The 26180-nt window shown below is 35.7% G+C and overlaps 1 protein-coding gene across 4 annotated transcripts in view; it reads left to right on the plus strand.

Moving 5' to 3' along the window:
- The window catches only part of CADM2 (cell adhesion molecule 2), a 1116707-nt gene that overhangs the window by 823506 nt on the left and 267021 nt on the right, over positions 1–26180 (plus strand). For all 4 annotated transcript variants that reach the window (XM_063602855.1, XM_057301833.2, XM_034956947.4 and 1 more), the window contains one exon: positions 19588–19737. In XM_063602855.1, coding sequence (XP_063458925.1) covers positions 19588–19737 — 150 coding nt within the window. The remainder of the gene's footprint in view (positions 1–19587; positions 19738–26180) is intronic.

Genomic DNA, 26180 nt, shown 5'->3' on the forward strand with positions numbered 1-26180 from the left:
GCTGAGGCGGGCGGATCACGGGGTCAGGAGATCGAGACCATCCTGGCTAACACAGTGAAACCCCATCTCTACTAAAAATACAAAAATTAGCCTGTAGTCCCAGCTACTTTGGAGGCTGAGGCAGGAGAATCGCTTGAACCCAGGAGGTGGAGGTTGCAGTGAGCCAAGATCGTGCCACTGTACTCCAGCCTGGGCGACAGAATGAGACTCAGTCTCAAAAAAAAAAAAAAAAAAAAAAAAAAAAAAGAAATATACTCCATTTCTTTCGAATCTTTCTTTCTCTCCTTAAATTAATGTATTGCTTAGAGGAGAAAACTTGCTTAGAAACAATACAGAACTTTAGAATACTGAATTTGGATACAGGTAATAAAACCAAGTCTTACAAAAGTGATAGCTACTCCCCTATGTCAACGTAATCGAGGGTAGGAAGATTAAAGAAGAGAGAAGAAACAGCTACATTTAATTTAATCATATTGCATTCTTCCAAAAGTACATTTAAAGCTCAACTCAACAAAAATGAGATTCAGTAAACAGTGCAGAACTTAAGTTTTAAGTTATTTTTGTCTTAGAAATTTTTATCAGAACAGGGCCCAATATTACTACATAAACAAAATGTAAATTTACTCTGGTAATATGCCAGTTGATGATTAGGTAGTTTTTCTATTCATGTAAGAAGAGAAGTAAGAAATAACCAGTTTTCTTACTTCATATATTCAGACACTTTTTTGTTTTTATCTTGAAACAACTAGCATAACCAAAGATTAGATTCATATACTTAAGATAAAACTCTTAGGTAAGAACAGCAGAGTTTATAAGATTTGGTTAAATGAAGTAGCAAATGCACAAAAATAAGCCATTAAAATAGCTTAACAGTCAACTCAAACCACTGATGAGCACTATTTATAGATAAGTGTATGCCTTACTTCTCACCAACACTTCTGCTTCTTATTTGGCATATGTCCAAGTTTCTGCTGTGATAACATTTGCTCCTGGGAGGAGATGAAGGAAAAAGGGTCCATAAGGTTCCCATTGGTCCAGACAGTAGAAACATCTGCTGGATTCATCAGCAGCTTGCTGGCCCAAGTCAGTAGGGAGAGTTGACGCTTATCAACCCTGCCATATGAGTCCATATTTCCTGTGTCCTGGAGCTACACAAGCTAATTCAAGAAAAAAACGAAAGAAGTGCATTACATGCCAAAATTTCCTCATTACATAAGCATTATATATTTTTAAGTAGCTATCGTGGTATTATAAATTATGAGTTTGGTACTGATGAAATTCAAACTGTAACAAATAGTAGAGTTTACTGGATTATCTTATCATTAATTAGGTCGTTTTGATTAATGATGGATTCTAAGCATTTAGAACTTTGCTTAGAGATATTTGACCCTCAAACTTGAGAAGTTGGTTATTGTTTCTCTTTGGTGAGAAAACATTTGTCAGAAAAATATGCATCCCACTTTTTTTTAAAGTACAATCATCTTTGTAGGTCACTTTAAGATTAGCTGGTCAATGATGTTAACAATGGGACTTGAAATTACAGCCTCAAATGTGAGCTTAATAAATTGTTACTAAATATAACTATTGATCTCTCTCTCTCTCACACGCACGCGTGCATGCACGCTATCTCACACACACTGCACACACAATTTGTCATTTCGAAAGTAATAGTTGTATTCAAAAGTGTACCTTTATTCCCATCTTGCTCCCAATGACCAGAACACTTGGAATTTCCTGCAGTTGTCCTCTGTATCTTTGGCTAATTCTATTCAATGCCCTTAATTTGAAAAATCTGTAGCTTCTGATGATTTATTTATTAAAGTTTTTAGTAACAACTAAGTCACTGGAAGAAAATATGGATCAATTTTTAAAATTATAAACAAGGGATTGCTATGAAGCAATAAGGCTAATTTTTTATTATAACTTCTTTGAAAGAGGAATTTTAGTAATGACAATGTAGTTGAAATTTTTTTAACGGACTGATTTTAGAAATACAACACTCAGTTTATATCTAAATTTGAGTAATAAGAATCAGGTATTATTAATATGACAGTGTAGCTGAGACGAGAGAAAGAGATCTAAATATATTATCTATCTATCTATCTATCTATCTATCTATCTATCTATCTATCTATCTATCTGTCTATTGTCTATCTACCTATCATAACACACGTTTGGTTTCATATCTGTTAAAGCATATGAGACTAGCACATTGAAATGAAAATCTATTGTTGCACAAAGTGTACACAGAATTCATGTCATAACTTATTTAGTTCTAATCCGATATGGATTTTTGCATCTATGTTCATCAGAGATATTAGCCTGTAGTTTTCGCCTTTGTGTGTGTGTTTCTGCCTGGTTTTGGTATCAGGGTAATACTGGTCTCATAGGATGAGTTTGGAAGTATTCCCTCCTCCTTGATTTTTTGAAATAGTTTAAATAGAATCGGCATTGGTTCTTTAAATATTTGTAGAATTTGATAGTGAAGCCGTCAGGCTCTGGGTTTTTCTTCTACAGGAGACTTTTTATTGCGGCTTCTATCTTGTTACTTTTTATTAATCTTTTCAGATTTTGTGTTTCTTCATGATTCAATCTTGGTAGGTTGTAGGTGTCTAGGAATCTGTCCATTTCTTCTGCGTTTTCCAATTTATTGGCATATAGTTAACATAATAAACTCTAATGATTCTTTGAATTTCTGTAGTATTAGTTGTAATGTATCATTTTTCATCTCTGATTTCATTTACTTGGGTCTTTTTTCTGTTTTCCTCAATCTGGCTAAAGGTTGGTCAATTTTATCTTTTCAAAAATCCAACTTTACATTTTGTTCATCTTTTATATTTTTTAGTGTCAGATTCATTTATTTCTGCTCCGATCTGTATTATTTCTTTTATGCACTAATTTTGGGTTCAGTTTTTACTTGCTTTTCTACTTCTTTAGGAAATAAGACAAATAATTACAATTTTAAGCATGAATACTGAGACTAATCTGTTATCGGAATTATTAGAATAGCCTGAACCTCAGCAGATATACTAAGCAGAAATTTGATTTTGTGTTAATCTGAATATTGTAGTTGCGGTGCCCACTTTGCTAGCATAGTAGCACAATTCTAGGTTTCATGGATACAATAATATCCATGAAACACACCAAGCTTTATCCAATACCAAGTTTACCTGAAAGTCATATAAGACAGGTGATACAACAGAATGTCAACAGCTAGCAGAGGCCCTGGGACTCCTTGAAATGCTTCTGAATGTGCATAATAGCCATTTGTACTAAAGATTAGACTGAGTTAGCATGAGCAACCTCAGCTCAGGGAAGCTTCCATCTTTGGAGTCTATTCAAGCATTTTTGTCTTGCTAGTGACACCGGCTATTCGAAATTCTTCCATCAGCTTCCATTTTCTTGTACAACTAAATCTAATCAATACTGATAATTTATTATGCAATAAACAATCTCAACAATAGCCTGCAGGCACTTAGCCTAGTACATAGCAACTTCCTCAGTTCTCATTTATTTTGGATCCAGTACAAATCTATGAATTATTTGAATTGCAAAGATGATTCAACCAAGAGGAAACTGCTCAGGAGTTCCGGATACTAGAGGAAAGGTCAATGATTCGTTATTAGCCCTTTCCTCCCAATATGATAGTGAAGTGACCATTGGCTTTGCTGTTAATGTATTTTTTCCAGGTATCATTTTGCAACTATTCTCCAGAATCTGCATTCATAAATTTAAATAATTAAAGATTTTTAAACTTTCACCTTAATTTTTATTGAAGTTTAATAATTTAAATTAAAAACACTTCATTATAATTTTCTAATGAACAGATTAAAAATGTAGTAATCCCAAAAAAGGATACAAAAAAATATTAATTCTCAGTTTGCTTTATCAGAAGTATAATTTCTTTAGCAAATTTATCTGTAGAAATCTATACAAAGTACCAAGTTTCATTTTAATATGTTCCCACAACAGTTTCCACTAAACTCTCATAGGGTAATGTTCCCCTAGATCTAATGTGGCACTACAAAGGGCTTGAACATCAAAGCATGTAAACATGGACAAGATGGGTGAAATCAACATTAATGAAATATTTGTGCATTCAAAAATGATCAAACAGTGGAAAATACATCCTTTTAACCACTGTGTTATTTTACATTGTTTTTAAAAAAGATAGTTTGTTCGTTAGGGAATATTCCAAGTTTATTTCTATGTTACTACATATTGATCAACACATAAATAATTAAGGTACTATCATTTGAACACAATGTTTATGTGTTCAAAAATATGTGCCCACCATGTCTAAGGCAGTATCTTATGTCTGTCAGAGAATGAAATATTATGTATATGTATACCTCTGCTATCAAGAGCTTTATACATGTCTCACATTCATATATCAATGGTTACCTTGGCAATAAAAATTCTGGTTTTGGAAAAGAAAATTATTTCTATGATATTAGTCAAAGGAGAAGTTGTATTTATAAAGTTTATATTTCACAGGGGAAAAACTTAAATTTTGTGTTACTGCATTTTTGTAGTCTGCTGGGAACTTGTTCATTTGAAAGCATAGTATTGTTATTCACTCAAAGAAATATATATTTGAAAAATAAAACTGTTTTAAATATAATATTTACACCCATAGGTGGATTACCAGAAATATTTTCTTTTCTCCCAAAAAACTATTGCAGTTTATAAGCAAGCAATAAAATAAATGACCAGCATCATTAATAACAAGGAACTTACCAAGCCAATGCCATTTTAGAGTGGAAGTAAAGGACACATTTTTCATCAAAGAGTGAGGAGGATGTGAGCATATAAATAACAATCCTGTTTTATACAAACTCAAGCTAGTAAAAGATGGGTCTCCATTTAATAGGAAGTATTTTGCAGTGTAAAAATTAAAATCACGAAATTGTTACCTCTACAAATCAATTATCCCAGGATTTAATGGATTCTTTAATATTTTCTCAATGAGGTACTTGATTGTAAACACAATTTTTACAATGATTCATCTTCAAGGTTAAAAATGCTTGACTTAGGGATCATGATTAAGTCATTCCTTGGTGTTGGACAAGGGGTATTGGTTCCAGAACCCTGACTATACCAAAATCCAGGCATACTCAAGTCCCACAGTTGCCTCTGTGGAACCTGCTTATATTAAAATTTGGCCTTCCATATATGTGGGTTTCTCATCCTGCAAGTACCATATGTTCAGCCTGTATTTGTTTGAAACATATCCCTGTATAAATGATCCTGCGCAGTTCAAACCCATCTTGTTCAAGGGTCAGCAAATTAGAAAACAGCATTTTCTGATAATGTAAATGAGTCATATCACTTCTTTCAATGTCTTGCCGTTGTGTGTAGAATAAGTGTAAGCTCCTTATTATAACCTAACAAGTCCTGCATGATCTGGCCTTGAACTTCTTTTCTACCTCATCTTGGGCTATACCATTGTTGTCTGTTGTGTGCCAGTCCTATTGATATTTTTCAGTTCTTTCAACAGCTAACCTATTTCCTGCCTCTAGCTCAGGACTTTTGCATTAGCTGATTTACTTTTTGGAATACTGGCCCTGGTGTCTAACATTCTTGACCTCAGGCTATTTTTAAATGGCTGACTGTTTCTCGCCATTTAACTAAGTCTTTATTTGTGTGTGCTTTTTTGTTTTACTTTCCTTAGGCTGTTAGTTCTGGTGGGCAAGAATCATTTCTAGCTGTTCACAGTTGTTTTCCCAACACATACTATGGGAATCCTGTTCTGGTATAAAACATACATTTGTTGAATAAACTAATGTCATTGAGGTATGTTTTATCAGTAAAATCCACTACAAATGTAAAAGCAATTTCAGAAAACATTGTTATATTTATAGTTCATATCAATAATATAAACTGTAATTATACACTATTAAGTGACATATGCATATGTTGGATATCACTTTCTCTTACACATATTTTATATCTATGCCATTTTGAAATTTCTTATTACATTCCATAATTTAACGAGTTAGAATCCAAACATCTACACAGCTATTTTACATAAATAACTTTATTTAGTGCACCAATGCAATTAATTTAATTTTTTACAGAGAAGAATACAGAAAAAGAATATTAATGTAGAAGCAATTTAGATAATAATCAATATAATTTTATGCTTCCAGAGTATGCATATAACAGGTGCAATCCAAAATAAAAATAACGTCAAAATATACATACAGTAAGTCAAATCACTAGCAACAATAAGTCAGGAAACAATTGATTTGAGTTTGAATAATTTTTTTTTCATTTGGAATTAGGAAAAACCAGCATGAAAACCAGACTGAAGTCCTAGTATCTTCTCAATTCATAACTTTCCTTATAATCTTTATCGTATTTGGCTAGTCATATTTTATATATTCACATATTTGAAAAAATTCTGTATTTGAAATAAGGTTTTTAATGATACTTGCCTTTCATAGATTTTTGTCATTTCATTTGCTTCTAGAAATGTTATTAGGAATTTCAATTTTTATTGAACTTATGTAATTTTTAAAATATATTATAATTCAGTATTATTAGTGACTTTCTTTACTATATCAACCTTCTAAGACCTACTGGATGAAATAAATATATACACACGTCATTTCCCTTTTTTGAGCCTCAGATTGAAGTTTTTCCCAGGGACTTCAATTTTAAACAGTTATGTCCCACCCAGTCAATTGCCTCCAGAAAATTGATTATTGTATGCTCAGCACTATATTCCTCACCCTGTCTCCAGAAGAGTCCTACCATCTGTGTGTTCCTTTGCAGGATATTTCCTCCAGTTTGACATCTCAATTTAGAATTTAGTAACATGATTGAGCTTCACTATGAACCAGACTGTGATTGTGGTCATAAATTTGTTTTCTCTGGAAGGCTGCCTCTCAAATGTTCATCAGTTAGCAAGTAAAGCTAGTCAGTTCTAGATCTTACTCATTCAACCTGAAAATAATATTCTAGAAAGATAAAATAACTTTATGTATACATAATAATTACCATGTAAGCCTGTTTTAAAATCACAGAAATCATTTTAAAACCCTCTTATTCTTTTATATTGCCTTGAGAGACATACAATTTTCTTTTCATTTTGAAATTCTTTCCTTTGCTTTGGATTCTTTCACATTACAATATTTGAAGATATATTTGTAGAGGAACAAAAGTAGCCTGGTGAATATAAATGAGAACAACTCATCAAGTTCACTTTTTCCTTGAAAAATCATGTGTTCATTGAATAAACTATGGTTTGAATTTTTGAGAAAACACTGAACATTTTATGGAGTGAATTAAATATGGATAAATTAATAAAAACAAAATATATTTTAAAGTCTTCATTTCAAAAATCTATTTTTGTTATGAAGCCATATATTCGTATTTATTCTATTTGACTAATTGCATGGTGTGTAAACAAGTTTGTGTTCATTTTGCATTTTGGCAGGGTAATAAGCAGAAAAGCTAAGAATAGAAAGAATTGACTTTGTACACATACAAGTCAAAAAAGTGTTGAGAACTTTAAAAATCTGATAATGTTTTAAGACATGCTAAAGCAATGCAGCCACTGGGTAAGAACATAAAGCATCCTTTAAATAAAGTTTCCTAGGATTTTCTAAGTGCTCTCTGAAGTTTGGGATATTGTAAATTAAGAAAAACTTTAGTGATATGGCTGAGTAAAACAAAACTAATGGGAGAAATTAGAAAAAATGTATTTTATATAGAAATAATAACTGTGCTGGGAATATTAGAGAAAGCTGAGATATCATAATCATGCAAAACATTTTTGAAATGGAGGGGAAGACAATGATGTTATGTTTCACCTACAGTACAAATTTCTCCACAGCTGGCTCTGATCCTGATAATCAAGAATTTATTCCAAATATAAGTCCTGTCATAGACACAGCACATGGTAGCTAGTTTTGGTATAATGTTATGTGTTATCTGGGTCACCTACTCACAGGTACTGTGTAGGTAAACTGGAAACAATCCAGGGGTTATCCCATAAGTTCCCTGGTCTGCTATGAGCAGCCTAGAAAACTATTATCACATTCTGGAAAAAAGAGAGGTAAAATTTCTACAGGAGAATTATAATTCTCTGGGTCAGGAGCTGTGGGAGCCACTGTAAATCTGAAAGAGCCTTTTGTCATGGATCAGAAGCCAACAAAGAACTAGGGCCAAGCTTTGGGTACCCAAGAGTTTCTGCTCCCAGAGTTGGTAGCAGAATGGGCTGCTCACAATGGCCATAGTGAACACCAGGATTCGGTCTACAGGATTGTAAGGGCTGAAGCTGCCAATCTGGCACTGTTACACTCTGATATCAGGAGGCGAAAGCCCTTCCAACCTTTTCTGGCCTTGCAAGACCCACTGCCCGCCAGCTTTGTTTCTTCCCTGCCTTGGTCTGGCAGTTGCAATGGAATACAGGTCTCCAAAGTACTTCCTGTCTCTATGGAAACTGGCAAGCGGCACCAGACTGATGGCCATGCTCCACAGTGGCTGGGCAGAGTGATGGCACAGAAGGTGGATACCAGGTGTTGTACTCTAAAAGGCAGGCTGAATTCAAATGGATGAGGTAGAATCAAAGAAAAATAAAATATTATGTGGTTGCCTAGGACAGCAGACAACTTAAAGTCTTTCAGACAAACCTAAAAGCTGTAATAAAATGTTTCTTAAAAATGACTACAGAATTCTAAGTATTTGAAAGAACAGAGGGGCATTCCAAAAGTGGAAACATTTTGCACTTAGTTATCAGTCTTAATTTTTCCTCTAATTTCCTATCTCACATGATAGAGCATTCATTGCACTTCTCTGGAGAATTATAAGCCGGCCTTAATGACATTTGTGCTTTTCAGTCCAGTAGGCTTTAGAATGCAATATGTGCTTCAGTCCACACAACTACTGAGCCACAACTTTCACATTAGAAGGTTATTTGTTTAGAATGCCTTCAGTAATTTAGTGGAAGTAATAGCATGCTATGTGTGCATTTAGATATATTTTTAGACTCTAACTTAGGCAACAAGATTGATCTTGAACTTTCTAAGACACAGGTTCTTTGTATAAATACCCCTTACCAGTTGATGGAACAGATGACGGAGAGAGAGAGAAGGGGAGGCAGAGAGAGAGAGAGAGAGAAAGAGAGAGAGAGAAAAAAGAGAAAGAGAGAGAGACAGAGAGAGAGAAAACAAAAAAAACTGAAAATAGTTGAGGGGAAAAACTTAAAGAATAGTAGGCTAGCATTGTACTTCATTGAAACATGTGTTGCCTCTTTCATCATTCCTTGTTGAGTTTTTGTTGTTGTTGTTTGTTTGTTTGTTTGTTTTTGAGACAGAGTCTCACTTTGTCACCCAGGCTGGAGTGCAGTGGCACGAACTTGGCTCACTGCAAGCTCCACCTCCTGGGTTCACGCCATTCTCCTGCTTCAGCCTCCCGAGTAGCTGGGACTACAGGCACCCTCCACCACACCCGGCTAATTTTTTCTACTTTTTAGTAGATACAGGGTTTCACCATGTTAGCCAGGATGGTCTCTATCTCCTGACCTTGTGATCCGCCCACCTCGGCCTCCCAAAGTGCTGGGATTACAGGCATAAGCCACCGCGCCCGGCCAGTTGAGTGTTATGTTTAAGAATTGTTAACTTATTTTGTATCTCCTGATCCATTTAGCATTTGTGTTTTCACAACCAAGTTATAAGGGGACCTTAATATAAGAACAGTATTTTTGTTAAATGAGGTTCTTGAGAGAACAAAAAAAATTTTAAAAACAACCAAAACATGATGTATGCTATTTGATTCAGGTGTCTATGTCTCTGTTGAATTAACTAATTTTGTAGATTAAGTTGACAGATATGAAGGGTCAAAATACTTGATATTGTTTATCTCATGAGACTTTTACACTTTATTATTGAAAAATTGTGTCTTAAATACTCTTAACATCTTGTGTTTTGTTTGTTCCTCTTCACTGTTTTAAATCTGGTTCTTCCTTTGAAAAAGTTTTGCTCATTTTTAGGAACTAAAAAATAGTGAGAGGACTTAAGTTCCTCTTAAATAGCTCACAAAATTTGATCATTAACCCTCCAAAACTACCAACTAACTCACTTCCTCTCAAACATGCAAAGCCTCAACCTCTGCCTGTCTGTCTAGGTATATCTCCGGTGATTATTGCTCTTAGAGAGGAAGCACTCATGTGCAGTGTGCACTGATCCACTGCTATGGCCACGTTTAATCTTTAGCACAGGAAGAGAGATGGAGAAAACCATTGCCACCACTCATCATCCAACCAAGAGATAGCAAGGTTTGAATGATGTTATTTTCGAAAGCAGAGTGATGCTTTGGGATCAGTGTTAAAACATGCGTCATCCTAGTCTCTTTCAACAATACTTATTTCAAAGATCTCTCTTTACTACTTCGCTTATTGCTTTTATGCTCTAAGGTTACATCATAGCCTATCACAGAGGTAAGAGTGGCCATAATTTTAGAATTTTCTTCTTTATGTCCTATGTGATAGTGTGCTGGATTCTTGGTGGTTAGACAGTGAAGGCACCATGGAACATTTGAGGGAGGGACAGCTCTTAACTAACTGAGGTCAACAGGAGTCAAGACTCAGTTCACTTGATTCTGAACTTGATAATTCCTAATGTATTCAAAAAAAGGTTTGACCATTCTTTCTCTAAGTATATGACAGATGGCAACATTGAAGGAATAATGGCAACTGCTCAGTCTGCTATTTAAAGACAGGACCAGGAGAGTTATTTTTTCAGGATATTGAATCATTGCTCTTCATTAAAATGTATTTCATGGCAATAAATTAAGAACATTATTTCTGCATAACTCCTGAAACTAACTTAGATGGTTTTCAACCACTGGTGTTAGTTAGAGAGAACTAAACTTGGCAGCCAAAGAAAAACTAGCAATTCAAGATCACTGTTCACAGAGTAGAGGAAAAAAGGGAGCCTATTTGAAGGATTTTTATTGGAAGAATTGTGGGTACGAATGGGGAAAAAGCTAAAAATACGCACAGAAGCACCAAAAAGAGATATCAAGGATGGGTTTCAGAGGTGTGCTGTAAATGTTTACCAACATGCTCTATGGAGAAAATCATTGAGTTGTGGTGTTTGCCAACTTCCCTAGTTAAAATACACCCTCTGTGGTCAGTTTCAAGCTGCCGACCTATGTCACTGAGCATGAATTGAGACGAGTTTCACCTACTTGATGCTCTGGAGCTGGTGTGAGCCAACTCCAGCACATTAAGCTTTTACTTGGATTTCAAATGTTCATTCACTTATTAAAAATAGATGTAAAAGGTCTAAATGAATCTTTGACATGTTTGACTATAAACTGTGTTTTGCTTTTATCACAGTTGTTTAGTCAGAATTGAATTTACCTTATTTTCCTGGCCACTGAAAAGTCTCTATTAAAATGGATGTTGATGCAAGATTTATTGGACAAGGAAGAAAAGGTAAAATACTTTCAAAATCACAGAACTGCATCTACCTAAAAAGGCTTAGGTAGGGCTTATACTTAATATTCAAAAAATGTTAATTATATGCCTATTTTTCCCTTTAAGGTGCATAAATATGGCATAGTCCTGTCATTTCAGGTCTTATTTTAGGGTTTTAATAGTCAGATATATCTGTTCTGGATCACCATCTGTTTTATCTTCATACATATAATCCTTATGTATTTTACTTATAATTTTAAAAAGTCTTAAGATGTGATACTAATATATCTTTAAGGTTTTTATGATTTAAATTTTCCATATATTTTCTCAGTGAAGAATTAGTCTTTCTTTTTGGCCTTCCATCTTGACCATGAACAAATACATGAGACTTAAGTTACCTTGGTCATTCTACTGTCAAAAGGGCCCCTGCAAATGCCAGCCATTGTTTTAAGATGGTGCATTTACTTTAGATGATGAACACCTTTTGAGAGCTTCTATTTACTATGCAATATGGTAAACAGTGTAGCTGATTAAAAGATAAGTAAGATGTCTCTGTTACTATAACCTTAATTGGATTAGAATCAAGTAAGGGAGAGATATATTTACACAAATGATAATAGGAAGTAAACACTAGAAGGAGAGGAAGAAAATAATAAATGTAACTTGCTTGGAAAAGTAGCCAGCTTCTAAGATTCCCAACTGAAAGTTTTGTTTCTTTTAAATCCTGTCATATGCTTGTTTGATAAGAATGACTCCTCTGAAATCTAGGATGGTGGTGAGCTTAGCCAGACCCAGTGTTATTTTAAAATAAGCTCTCGATAATATGACCAATGTATATTAAAAATCCTTGTAGATGGTAAACAAGATCCATACTGTACCATCTGGGCTGTTTTCTTCCTGGTCATTACACTCTCTCCTAAAGTATCTAATTACTTTGCGGACTCCTTAGTAAGCTTCTCTTTCTTTACCCATCCTTCAGATGTTGATTCATACAAAGCAAGGCACATAGTAGGTTCTCTATATAGTAGGTCATCTATGTAATTATTGAATTAAGGCCAAGATTTTTAAATTTTAAAAAATATATTTTAATTGACAAATAATAATTTTGCATGTTTTTGGGGTACAATGTGATTTTTTGATCTATGCAAACATTACAAATATTCCATCAAGCTAATTAGCATATTCATCACCTCACCAACTTAACCATTATTTTTGTGGTAAGAACATTAAAAATCTATTATTTTGATAATTCTGAAATACACAACATATTATTATTAATTATGATTACCTGGTAGCATACTAATTTTGCTAATTTGAAAAATTAGTAACTTTGGAAAGACTCTAAGATTGAATGGAGACCTTGAACCATGAAGAGTTAAAAGATAAAAGTAGCAGCTAACTCATGCTCTCTTCAGGTTAAAATCAGAAGTAAAAGGCAATTCATAGCTTTGAGACTTTTGACTATCTACAACAAAGCTTTTGAATTGATTTTGGAAACCACATATCCCAAGGGCATTTAGGATTAGGAGATTCTCCACAGAAGCTTGCTCTGTATTGGGAAAAACTAAGTTATTTGACTGCAGGGATTTTAGGCTGCGGGTCCTAGGGAACTAAAATCATACTTCAAAGTCAGAATACATGTGGGCAGAAGATGGAGGGAAGCTGTTCTAATCTCCAACCTGGAAGAACAAGGTATAGGTAAACTAGTGTATATTAAATATCTGGCATGTAGAGGACTCTAACAAACATTAGTTTCTTTCTTCTATGGTCCAGTAAGAAAAAATAAATTATAAAAGTAAGGTATCAATAAGATAAGATATTTAGGGACAGTTAGTTATCAAAAATATGTTATCAAGAGGATAAGATATTTAAGAACAGTTAGTATTGACATCTTAAATTTCCAATTTAAAGTTTCAAATGGTGACTCATTTGTTTTCATTGTTGTCTAATTTACATTTAAACAAACAGGGATAAAGCCTTTGTGAATAGATAAGAATGGAAATGAACTTTCAGAACAAACTCCAAATGGTTCATTGACTTTGTTTCACCATGGAAAAATCACTTCACCTCCCAGTGTCAGTTTGCCCATCTGTGAAATGAGAAGGATGATATTTTCTTATGGGAATGTTTTGAAAATTGTTTTGTAAATGTAGTGGATGAGATTTTCGCAAGCATCACTGCTCTTTTTCCACTTCTTTAAAGAAGCAAACAGTCTTATTTATGTACTGGTTGATCATCAAAATGTCATCTGGGCTGAACCATGTTTATTTTTATTAGCAATTGCGTGCTTTTTATTGCTTAAAGAATAACTCCCTGATTGCTCAATTTATGCATTATATCAATATCAGGGACCCAAGAAAAGTGTTTTGAAACCATTTGGAGCTTCATATTTCTGAGCTCCTAATCTCTGGTAATTATTTCTTCTTTCTGTCTTACATCATGTTTTCTCTGATGTGGTTTTTCGCCTCACCTCACTTCACAAGATTGATAGTTCTCCATGTCACCTTGCTAGAGGTCACCTCTGAGCTGAAGGCAAAACACATCCCACTCTGGCTCCTGTTGACTTTCAAGTCAACTATCCAGGAATTTATTCCAGACATTTTCTAACCTCAATTTAAAAATTCCACCCTAAAAATTACAGGGCGATGGCAACTCTGAGAGGTTGGCATTGAGGAGACAAAGCCTCTGATATCAGATTTTTTACTTGATAGGCTTAATTTTGTAAGGTGATCACGAACCTCTATGCTTGTGTCATTTAGGTGTGGAAAGAAATTTTCCCCTTCAGAATCTTCTGGCTCTTATGGTGCCAATCAACACGCTTCTGGGTAATAAGATTTTTTTTTTTTTCCAGTGGGGGAACAGCACTTATCAAGCATTTTATTTATTGAGCCACAAATAGCCTGTATTTGCACAATAAGAAAATTACCTCTCTGGCCAGTTGTGGTGGCTCATGCCTGTAATCCCAGCACTTTAAGAGGCCGAGATGGGCTTATCACGAGGTCAAGAGATCAAGACCATCCTGGCCAACATGGTGAAACCCCGTCTCTACTAAAAATGCAAAAATTAACTGGGTGTGGTGACACGCACCTGCAGTTCCAGCTACTTGGGAGGCTGAGCAGGAGAATCACTTGAACTCGGGAGGCGGAGGTTGCAGTGAGCCGAGCTTACGCCACTGCACTCCAGCCTGGCAAGAGAGCAAGAATCCATTTAAAAAAAAAAAAGAAAAAGAAAAAAAAGAAGAAAATTACCTGTCCAAAGCAGAAGTGCCCAGTTTTAGGAAAATCTTTTTGTTACATAGCAATAAACATTCTCTTCTATAAAGTTAGGTGGAAACTTGTTATTTTTTGGATAGAAACCATCTGAGTTTTAGAACTTTATAATTTTTTTTTTTAACTTCAAGTTCTGGCATACATGTGCAGAACGTGCAGGTTTGTTACATAGGTATACATGTGCCATGGTGGTTTGCTGCACCTATCACCCATCATCTACATTAAGTATGTCTCCAAATGCTATCCCTCCCCTTACCCTCCTACCCCAACAGGCCCTGGTGTGTGATGTTCCTCTCCTTGTATCCATATATATGTTCCATTGTTCAACTCCCACTTATGAGTGAGAACATGCGGTGTTTGGTTTTGTGTTTCTGTGTTAGTTTGCTGAGAATGATGGTTTCCAGATTCATCCATATCCCTGCAAAGGACATGAACTCATCCTTTTTTATGGCTGCATAGTATTCCATGGTGTATATGTGCCACATTTTCTTTATCCAGTCTAACATTGATGGGCATTTGGGTTAGTTCCAAGTCTTTGCTATTGTGAATACAGCTGCAATAAACATGTGTGTGCATGTGTCTTTATAGCAAAATGATTTATAATCCTTTGGGTATATACCCAGTAGTGGGATTGCTGGGTCAAATGGTATTTCTAGTTCTAGATCCTTGAGGAATTACCACACTGCCTTCCACAATGGTTGAGCTAATTTCTACTCCCACTAACAGTGTAAAAGTGTGCCTGTATCTCCACATCCTTTCCAGCATCTGTTGTTTCCTGACTTTTTAATGAGTGCCATTCTAACAGGCGTGAGATGGTATCTCATTGTGGTTTTGATTTGCATTTCTCTAATGACCAGTGATGATGAACTTTTTTTTCATATGTTTATTGGATGCATAAATGTCTTCTTTTGAGAAGTGTCTGTTCATATCCTTTGCCCACTTTTTGATGGGGTCGTTTGTTTGTTTGTTTGTTTGTTTTGTAAATTTGTTTAAGTTCCTGGTAGATTCAGGATATTAGACCTTTGTCAGATGGATAGATTGCAAAAATTTTCTCCCATTCCTTAGGTTGCCTATTCACTCTGATGATAGTTTCTTTCGCTGTGTAGAAGTTCTTTAGTTTAAGTAGATCTCATTTGTTAATTTTGGCTTTTGTTGCAATTGCTTTGGTGTTTTAGTCATGAAGTCTTTGCCCATGCCTATGTCCTGAATGATATCGTCTAGGTTTTCATCTAGGGTTTTTATGGTTTCAGGTCTTAATGTTTAAATCTTTAATCCATCTTGAGTTAATTTTTGTATAAGGTGTAAGGAAGGGGTCCAGTTTCAGTTTTCTGCATATGGCTAGCCAATTTTCCCAACACCATTTATTAAATAGGGAATCCTTTCCCCATTGCTTCTTTTTGTCACGTTTGTCAAAGATCAGATGGTTGTAGATGTGTGGCATTATTTCTGAGGACTCTGTTCTTTTCCATTGCTCTATATTTCTGTTTTGGTGCCAGTACCATGCTGTTTTGGTTACTGCAGCCTTGTAATATAGTTTTAAGTCAGTTAGTGTGATGCCTCCAGCTTTGTTCTTTTTGCTTAGGATTGTCTTGGCCATATGGGCTCTTTTTTGGTTCCATATGAAATTTAAAGTAGTTTTTTTTCTAATTCTGTGAAGGAAGTCAATGGTAGCTTGATGGGGATGGCATTGAATCTATAAATTACTTTGGGCATTATGGCCATTTTCACAGTATTGATTCTTCCTATCCATGAGCATAGAATGTTTTTCCATTTGTTTGTGTCCCCTCTTATTTTTTTGAGCAGTGGTTTGTAGTTCTCTTTGAAGAGGTCCTTCACATCCCTTGTAAGTTGTATTTCTAGGTGTTTTATTCTCTTTGTAGCAATTGTGAATGGGAGTTTGCTCATTATTTGGCTCTCTGTTTGTCTATTATTGTGTGTAGGAATGCCTGTGATTTTTGCACATTGATTTTGTATCCTGAGATTTTGTTGAAGTTGCTTATCAGCTTAAGGAGTTTTTGGGCTTAGACGATGGGGTGTTCTAAATATACAATCATGTCATCTGCAAACAGAGATAATTTGACTTCCTCTCTTCCTATTTGAATACCCTTTATTTCTTTCTCTTGCCTGATTGTTCTGGCTAGAATTTCCAATACTATGTTGAATAGGAGTGGTGAGAGAGGGCATCCTTGTCTTGTGCCAGTTTTCAAAGGGAATGCTTGCCCATTCATTATGATATTGGCTGTGGGTTTGCCATAAGTAGCTCTTATTATTTTGAAATACGTTCCATCAATACCTAGTTTATTGAGTGTTTTTAGCATGAAGGGGTGTTGAATTTCGTCAAAGGCCTTTTCTTTATCTATTGAGATAATCATGTGGTTTTTGTCATTGGTTCTGTTTATGTGACGGATTACATTTATTGATTTGAGTATGTTGAACCAGACTTGCATCCCAAGGATGAAATGACTTGATCATGGTCGATAAGGTTTTTAATGTGCTGCTGGATTTTGCTGGTAGTTCACTCCAGACCCTGTTTGCCTGGGTATTACCAGCGGAGGCTGCATAACAGCAAAGATTGCTGCCTGCTCCTTCCTTTAGAAGCTTCGTCCCAGAGGGGCACCTGCCAGATGCCAGCTGGAGCTCTCCTGTATGAGGTGTCTGTCAACCACTGCTGGGAGGTGTCTCCACCTCAGGAGGCATGGGTATCAGGGACCCACTCGAGGAGGCAATCTGTCCCTTAGCAGAGTTCGAGCATTGTGCTGGAAGATCAGCTGCTGTCTTCAGAGCTAGCAGGCAGGAACATTTAAGTCTGTTGAAGCTGCACCCACAGCCGTCCCTTTCCCCAAGGGCTCTGTCCCAGGAAGATGGAAGTTTTATCTATAAGCCCCTGACTATGGCTGCTGCCTTTCTTTTAGGGATGCCCTGCTCAGAGAGGAGGAATCTAGAGAGGCAGTCTGGAAACAGAGGATTTTTGTCGCTGCAGTGGGCTCCACCTAGTCTGAACTTCCTGGAGGCTTTGTTTACATTGTGAGGGGCAAACTGCCTACTCAAGCCTCAGTAATAGCAGACACCCCTCCCTCTACGAAGCTCGAGTATCCCAGGTTGACTTCAGACTGCTCTGCTGGCAGCAAGAATTTCAAGCCAGTGGATTTTAGCTTGCTGGGCTCCATGGGGGTGGGATCCACTGAGGAAGACCTCTTGGCTCCCTGGCTTCAGACGTCTTTCCATTGGAGTGAACAGTTCTGTCTTGCTGGAGTTCCAGCCACTACTGGGGTACCAAAAAACAAACAAACAAACAAACAAAAACTCCTGCAGCTAGCTCAGTGTCTGCCCAAATGGCCGCCCAGTTTTGTGCTTGAGACTTAGGGCCCTTGTGGTATAGGCACCCGAGATAATCTCCTGGTCTGTGGGTTGCAAAGACCATGGGAAAAGCATAGTATCTGGGCCAGATAGCACCATCCCTTACAGCACAGGACCTCATGGCTTCTCTTATTTAGGGGAGGGAGTTCCCTGACCCCTTGCACTTCCTGGGTGAAGTGACACCCCACCCTACTTCTGCTCGCCCTCCATGGGCTGCACCCACTGTCTAACCAGTCCCATTGAGATGAACTGGGTACCTCAGTTGGAAATGCAGAAATCACCCACCTTCTGCCTTGGTCTCACTGGGAGCTGCAGACTGGAGCTGTTCCTATTTGGCCACCTGGCCGGGGAATCCCTGGTAATAAGATTCTTATGCCAATAGTTCCAGCATAACCTCAAGTGGTGCTTGTAGTAATTATTGAATCATTACAAAACTAAAGAAGAAAAAGGAAATATATTTCATGGATGTGATTAAGTCATTATAGTGTTCTTGCATATGTAAATTATCCTTGACTTAATGAACTCCCTTGCTTACCTAATAATATTTTAACCTGGTTCTAGAAAGTCATTATTACCCATGTTAATCATGGCTATCAGACTTAGCAGAGTTTATCTTCAGATCATCTTGCTGAAGAGAAATTTATGTATTATGTATCCGTGTGCATAAATTTTGATTAAACTATTAGAAGTGCACTTATTAAGTAAATTTATTACATGAATTACTTTAACAAATTAGTAAAATGCTTAAGAAGAGCAAAACCTTGATTACATACTGATGATATCCAAATTAACAAAGGTCATTTAAAAATATGTATTTTTCTGATTATAAAAGAAATATGTATTACTTGGAGAAAATCAAGAAACTACAGAAAGGAACAAAGAAGAATATTAACCTGTATCACCTAGGATTAATAATTTAAAGTTTGAATGGATATTCTACACTTTTTAAAGAGTACTCCCACTGTTTTACACAATATATTTTGTATTTCTAAAAAGAGCTAAATCTACAAGAACACCTAGTTAAGTGGGATTCTTTTTTTATTTCCTTTATCAGAAATTGAATCTAAAGTTTGAGTATCCATATTTCAAAAACTTTATTCAGGATTATAAAAGCTACCAGGGAAATATTTTATGTTTCCTCTACTGCTTTAGAGAGTTCAACTCATCCAAAATTATTTCAGTGCTTTATCTTCAACAATGACCAAGTTTAGTACCATATTAACTAATGCAAAGCCTAGGGAAAGTAATAATTATAATATTACTATTTGAATATAAATCTTTATGTATGCCTAGGACAAAAAAAGTTTCCTAGAACATGTAGGGAGTACAAAGGAGTCTTAATTATATGTCAATGCTGTTGTTCTCTGAGGATTTTCAATTATTTTTCTGTCTTTTGTAATACATAGTTTTGTTGTTGTTTGGTTGTTTTAAATTTTATTTTGCATGAGAAGTTAAGGCCAGTGTAGATCTTGGGCAGTTAATCATTTTATGACTTTCATTTAATCAACATTTTCTTTAATCCCCTTTTAGGCAGCCAAGGGCAGTTTCCACTAACACAGAATGTAACCGTTGTTGAAGGCGGAACTGCAATTTTGACCTGCAGGGTTGATCAAAATGATAACACCTCCCTCCAGTGGTCAAATCCAGCTCAACAGACTCTGTACTTTGACGACAAGAAAGGTGAATACATTTTCTTTCAAATGTTTTAATCGTATTCTAAAATATCCTAATTACAATAGATTTATTTTTCTGAGATGATTCAAATTATTCCTTTTGATTACCAAACTGCTGCTGCTTGTATTTAAACATGTTAAATATTAAATACTTTAGTTTGCAAGTCATAAACACCAAAGATAACCTATGTCAACTTTTTAATAAAATAAACACTCATAATTCTGTTTCAAAAATAGTTTTATGCCTTCTCTTAACAACCATTTCCTGTCTAGGTACCATATTTTCTCACTCTTGTAGCTATGTTGTGTATAGTTTGAGTTTTTTTCTTTCTCCTGATAATATAATATGATTTTTATGGAAATTAGGTTTATATATTTGGAAGATGCAATATGATTTTTGAAAGTTTAATGATTTTATTTTCATGACTTTGCTCTGAAAGTAAGAATTGTAAAAGTGATTCACATAATGTTGAAGTATTTCATGTTTCCAAAATAAACTGAAATTAAGTAAGAAGCTGTATTTTTTAAAGTTGAATTGGACTGCATTAACTAATTTCAGCTTCTTACTGGATAATAGATTTTGATTAAACATTCCAGAGAAAAAAGGAAATTCATGTTACGTAATCCAAGCAAACAACTAAAAATGCACACAAATGTCTAAGCCTTCATCCATTATTAGATGAAAAAGTGAATCCATAACTGTAATGAAAATATGAGACTGTTGCTTAAGATACATGTATATTATATAGGATATAAATAACTATTTATATATTAGCTATTCTTATTCTTAAAATTAGCTATTAGTCTTAATATATTTTTTAATGAATCTGTATAGGTAATTTTAAGATAACTTCAAATCAGCTCCATTTAAACAATTAAAATATCACATACAGTCTAATAAATGTGCTCAGTCCACCTTTAATATGTATTCATTATATTTTGTTCATTGTTACAATTTGTCTTCTTTGATGTCCTCTAGATTTAAAATGAAATCTTTAGTTTGTTTTAAATATTAAATATATAATGAAGGACTGATGAAGCATCTAATTCATTTATTTGATAAATATTTATTGAGAGTCCCTTTGTACCAGGCATTAAAATTAGGGAGCAGGAAGTTCATAGTGTCTGCTTTTTTAGGGAATACAGTGTAGTGGAGGAGACAGACAATTAAGAAACATGCAAATGAAATACATTATATCATACATTAAAAGGGGACAAGTGCTATGCAGAAAAATGAACCAGGGATAAAGGAAGTGTTAGGGTCCTCCAGGGAGACAAAACGAAGAAACAGACAGACAGATAGATAGATAAATAGATAGATAGATAGATAGATCAATTGATCGATATTTATTTTAATAAATTGGCTCAAGTAATTTTGGGGTCTGGCAAGTTTGAAAAATGCAGGGTAGGCTGGTAGGCTGGAGACCCAAAGAGATTCTGTTGCAGCTCATGTCCAGAGGCAGTGTCAGGGAGAATTTCTTCTTCCTTAGGGTACTTAGAGGACTTCAGACTTTCTCATAAGGCCTTCCACTGATTGAGTGTGTCCTGTCCACATTATGGAGAATAATCTGCTTTACTCAAAGTCTACTATTTTAAATGTTAAACTCATCTAAAAAAATACCTTCACAGAAACATCTAGATGATTGTTTAACCAAACATCTGGGAACAGTGGCCCAGTCATATTGACATTTAATATAAAATTATTGACATATTGACAGTTACTATAAAATTTACTGTCATGGACGGTTAATACCTAATACTCAAGTAGAACTTTATTATTTAGAAAGAGATTTAATTTGCAGTTTTTTCTTTCCAACAAATGAAGTTCTACTAGTTAAAAAAATTAAATGCATACACAAAGTCACTCATAGAGATTAAACAATCTCTTTTTGCTTTTTGTATTAATTGATTACAAATATTAGTAAATAAATATTTAAAGTGTATGCTCAAATATAAGGTGGTGCCAATTTTAAGGACATGTCTCATTTGCTTGAAACTATGATGCAAAAGAAAATGTTCTAGAAAAAAATAGACTTTTAGAAATGTTCATTATGAAACTAAATATATTATTATATTAGTTAATTTGTCAACTTGATTATACATACATATTTAAAGTAATATGGAAAAATATTAATTTATAAATATTACTTTTTTCCATCCCTGTGTTTAATGAACTGCTTATTAGCAGTTTTTGAAAGCATAGCACACTATCAACAACAAATTTGTCCCAAGCAGCAACTATAAACTTTTATAACATTAGAACATTTTTTGTTGTTGTTCATTCATCCCACAGGTGTCTAATGACAATCTCCACTTTATAACAACACTTGTACTGCTTTTTAAGGAGATTTTTAAGAGTCATGTTTACAGTGACATCTCCAATCGTGAGGTCAAATCCTCAGGCACAAAGACAAAATCTATATGAAATGCCCTTGCCTCCACTTTTAGTGATTCTATAAGTTATCCTCTAAAAAACATCTAAAACTAGAAAACTAGAATTGATTTGGGATATTTCAAGCTAATGTATCTTTCCTGGAGAAATCAGAGAGCAACTTGCCATAAAAGATTTGCAAAGACTTGAATATAAGGCAACCTCCTCTTTTCTGAGGGATAATTATGAGGAGAAAAAAAGTCATGCCATATTTGGGAAATATGGTAATGTATTCCTGCATCTTTACACTGCCTTGAAATAATAAATACACCAGTTCTATGAATTGTTGAAGTATGCACTTTTTTTTTGGTTTTGTTTTGGGACAGGTTCCCATTTTGTTGCTCAGGGAGTTCAGTGGCACGATCTTGGCTCACTGCATCCTCCGCTTCCTCGGCTCCAGCAATTCTCCTGCCTCAGCCTCCTGATTAGCTGGGAGTACAGGCATGTGCCACCATGCCAGCTAATTTTTTTTTTTGTATTTTTTGTGTAGACTGTTATCCAGGCTAGGTTGCAACTCCTGAGCTCAAGCAATCCTCCTGCCTTGGCCTCTCAAAGTTCTGGGATTACAGGCATGAGCCACCATGCCGGGCCAGGACTGACTTTACTTAATTTTCCATTCCCAGATGCGGTAATAGCTTAGTTAGATTGGAGAAAAGCCTATGTATGTGTTTGTGTTTGTAGTATGATAGGTTTCTGTTTTTGATACTATGCTTTTTCTAACTCTATTGTGGTTCTAAACGTCAGTTGCAGTAAAACAACAGAGAGCATTGAAGAAAGAAATCCTTTGGCAATCTAACATATCTATTCCCTCATATGTCAGTGCTTCAATTTCCTTCTTCTTTTTTTTTCTTTTTTCGTCCTCACTATCTGTTCCCAAGAGTGGTTCAATTTCTATGTGATATCTTAGTTGAAGGGATTCTTGGACAGTAATGCCTATCAAATGCAAGAGTTTGAAATTAAAAGCATTTTAAAAGATTCCATATTACAATTTTCCACACATCATCTTTTAATCTGCAATTACCTGTCTAACTCTCACCAATTTTAAGGCTTGTCTTGAGCAAGCAAGCATTCCAAGTTGTACCAGAGCCTAAGTGAAGAAGGTGAGCATGAGTTAGACTAGAGTAACGCATACTTGTTTTACTAGTGAAGACTGCACATGAGAGCAAGAGAGAAAAGGGAAGGAATGGGTTGTCTGTGTCATTGATTATACCATCTCCTGCAGGTGGCTGCTACTGTTAAAGCTTCATCTATAGCCTCACTCTTCTTTCTGTCTCAGATTGTGCTGCCAGTGGTTCTTAGCCGTAGCTACACAGTAAAATCACTTAGGGGATTTTCAAACACAGTCTTCCAGCAGTATGCAGTATCAGAATATTTTAATTACATCTCAAATGATTAGAAAATGCAGCTGTGATTGAGACACTTGGGTTTAGGCAAGTCAACTCTCTGAAGCGTTCAGCACCCCTGAGCTTGGATTTCTGTATTGATAAATGTTACTGAGCATGGAAGGAAGAAAAGAAGCGAGGGAGGGAGGGAGGGAGGAAGGAAGGAAGGAAGGAAAGAAGGAAGGAAGGAAGGAAGGATTTCTGTATTGATAAATGTTACTGAGCATGGAAGGAAGAAAAGAATGGAAGGGAGGGAGGGAGGAAGGACAAACTGCTCAGAAAAAGAGCAAGTGCTGATCACTGCCTCACAACTATTACTACTGCTACTATGAGCTCCAAGAGGCATCCCGTAGCATTTCATGCTACCTGGAGGTGTAAGTTTCCAAGGGTCCTGGCTATGAACGAGAAATTCAGGATGGCAGCCCACATGTCATGTTAGAGTTGGAAAAGCCTTGTTTACATGAATTTATTAACTGAATAAAAACATGCTGTGAGTGGTCAGTTGAATCAAGTAAAGGAGAATTAGGCTGAACCCCCTTTCCTAGGGGTCTCTGTCAGTGACTTTAAATGTGAATATTCATGTAATCCTAGCCACTTGGGAGGCTGAGGCATGAGCATTGCTTGAACCCAGGAGCCGGAGGTTGCAGTGAGCTGAGATCGCGCTACTGCACTCCAGCCTGGGTGATAGAGTGAGGCTCTGTCTCAAAAACAAAACAAAACAAACAAAACAAACAAACAAACAAACAAAAAGTGAATATTTGGGAATCTCTTCCCCGGGGAGATAGGAGTCTAGTGGGGGAATTGGCTAAGGTGAAACTAATACTGTCATATTTCTCACTGAGGTAAAATAAAGACGAAGGCAGCAAATTCAAGCTTTTACAACTTTTTTGCCATGTTTAATGTGATCAGTAGCTTGTGTCCATTGATAAATGGAAAAAATAAGACCTAACAATCAAGGATATTTCTTCACAGACATTCAGCTAATGTCTGGTAGTGAAGAACTTTGAATCCAGGTGTAGCTTTTGCCTTGATTTTAACTGAAATATTCCTGAGAGCAATGGCATTTGGACGCCATGTCATTTTAAATGTAACCTGGGCAGCCTCTGCCATTGATCTTGGCAGCTTACTTTTGTTAAAGAGCAGCATGTCATTTCAAACTATTGAAGATATACATAGATTAAGACAGAAGGGCCAGGCATGGTAGCTCACACCTGTAATCCCAGCACTTTGGGCTGTGGCAGGCGGATCACCTGAGGTCAGGAGTTTGAGACCAGCCTGGCCAATGTGACGAAAAACCATCTGTACTAAAAATACAAAAATTATCTGGGCATGGTGGCGGATGCCAATAACCCCAGCTACTTGGGAGGCTGAGGCAGGAGAATCACTTGAACCGTGGAGGCAGAGGTTGCAGTGAACTGAGATTGTACCATTGCTCTCCAGCCTAGGCATCGAGAGTGAAACTCCGTCTCAAAAAAAAAAAAAAAAAAAAGACAAAAAGACAGAAGAATGTATTATAATCATCATTGTCCACGAGAACATTCCATGATGATGGGAATATTCCATATCTGGGCTGAGCTGAACAATTCAGTTGTCGTGTGTAGATATTTAAATTTAAATTAATAAAAATAGAGTAAAATTTAAAAATTTGGTTTCTGCCACACTAGACATATTTCAAGTACTCAATATCCTCCCATGCCCAGCACTTAACTGTTTTGGAAAGCACAATTCTAGATGCTGATTCACTCATCAGATATCATAATAGACCTTGTCCAGTTCCAGCCTTGGCTAGTAGAATATGTTATTTTTAACTGAGAAAACCCTTAGGCTATCATAAAAACATGCATCAAATATTCAATAAATGATTTTTTTTTTTTTACCATTTAAATTGTACAGCTTTCAGGGGGACATTGTGGCACAGGAGACAGAGAGTCAGATCTGAATTTAAATTCTGCCTTTGACACCAGCCAGCAGGGTAATAAAAGGTGTTCATTGACACCCCATTACTGGTGGTTGGACCAGAATTGTATTTTAACGAGTTCCCTGTCTGCCTTGTGTGCACCCAAAAATCAGAAATCATTAGCCTACAAAGTCGAAATTCAATTACAATTCCACTTCATTTCTGTACAGCCTAAGTATGAAGTCTTTTTCTATAATACTTAAGAATCTGCAAAAACTAAATAGAAAATAAGAATCAAGAGGAAAATTTATAGATCCTTATGGGTCAGAGAGACCTAGAATAGATGTAGCTAAGGCAACATTCACTTGTTATAATCCTCTTCTCTTTCTTTTTACACAAATCTTAGCACCTCTGTTATAAATAGTTGATAAGCATTTGGAATAGAGTGGATATAGGGAGACAGAGCAAGTGGGGAGTAGAGGTCATTGAAACACCACATAAATGCTGTGTGGTATTGGCAATGGAAAAAAAAATCAATTAGATCATAGTGTCTGTTTCTCTGCAGGTGCAGAAGAAAAAAAAACAATTAAAGTAGCACAATCTGATCACTTAATGCTCAGGAAAGAACACTTCAATTCCTTCCTATTATTGACAAAAATACTTTGAACAAGCATCTCCAGGAGCCCATAACACACACATTCAACAGATACATCTCTGTGAGCTTGTATGTGTTTTTATAT

Source organism: Pan paniscus, chromosome 2 (genome assembly GCF_029289425.2).
Source record: "Pan paniscus chromosome 2, NHGRI_mPanPan1-v2.0_pri, whole genome shotgun sequence".
Lineage (NCBI taxonomy): Eukaryota > Metazoa > Chordata > Mammalia > Primates > Hominidae > Pan > Pan paniscus.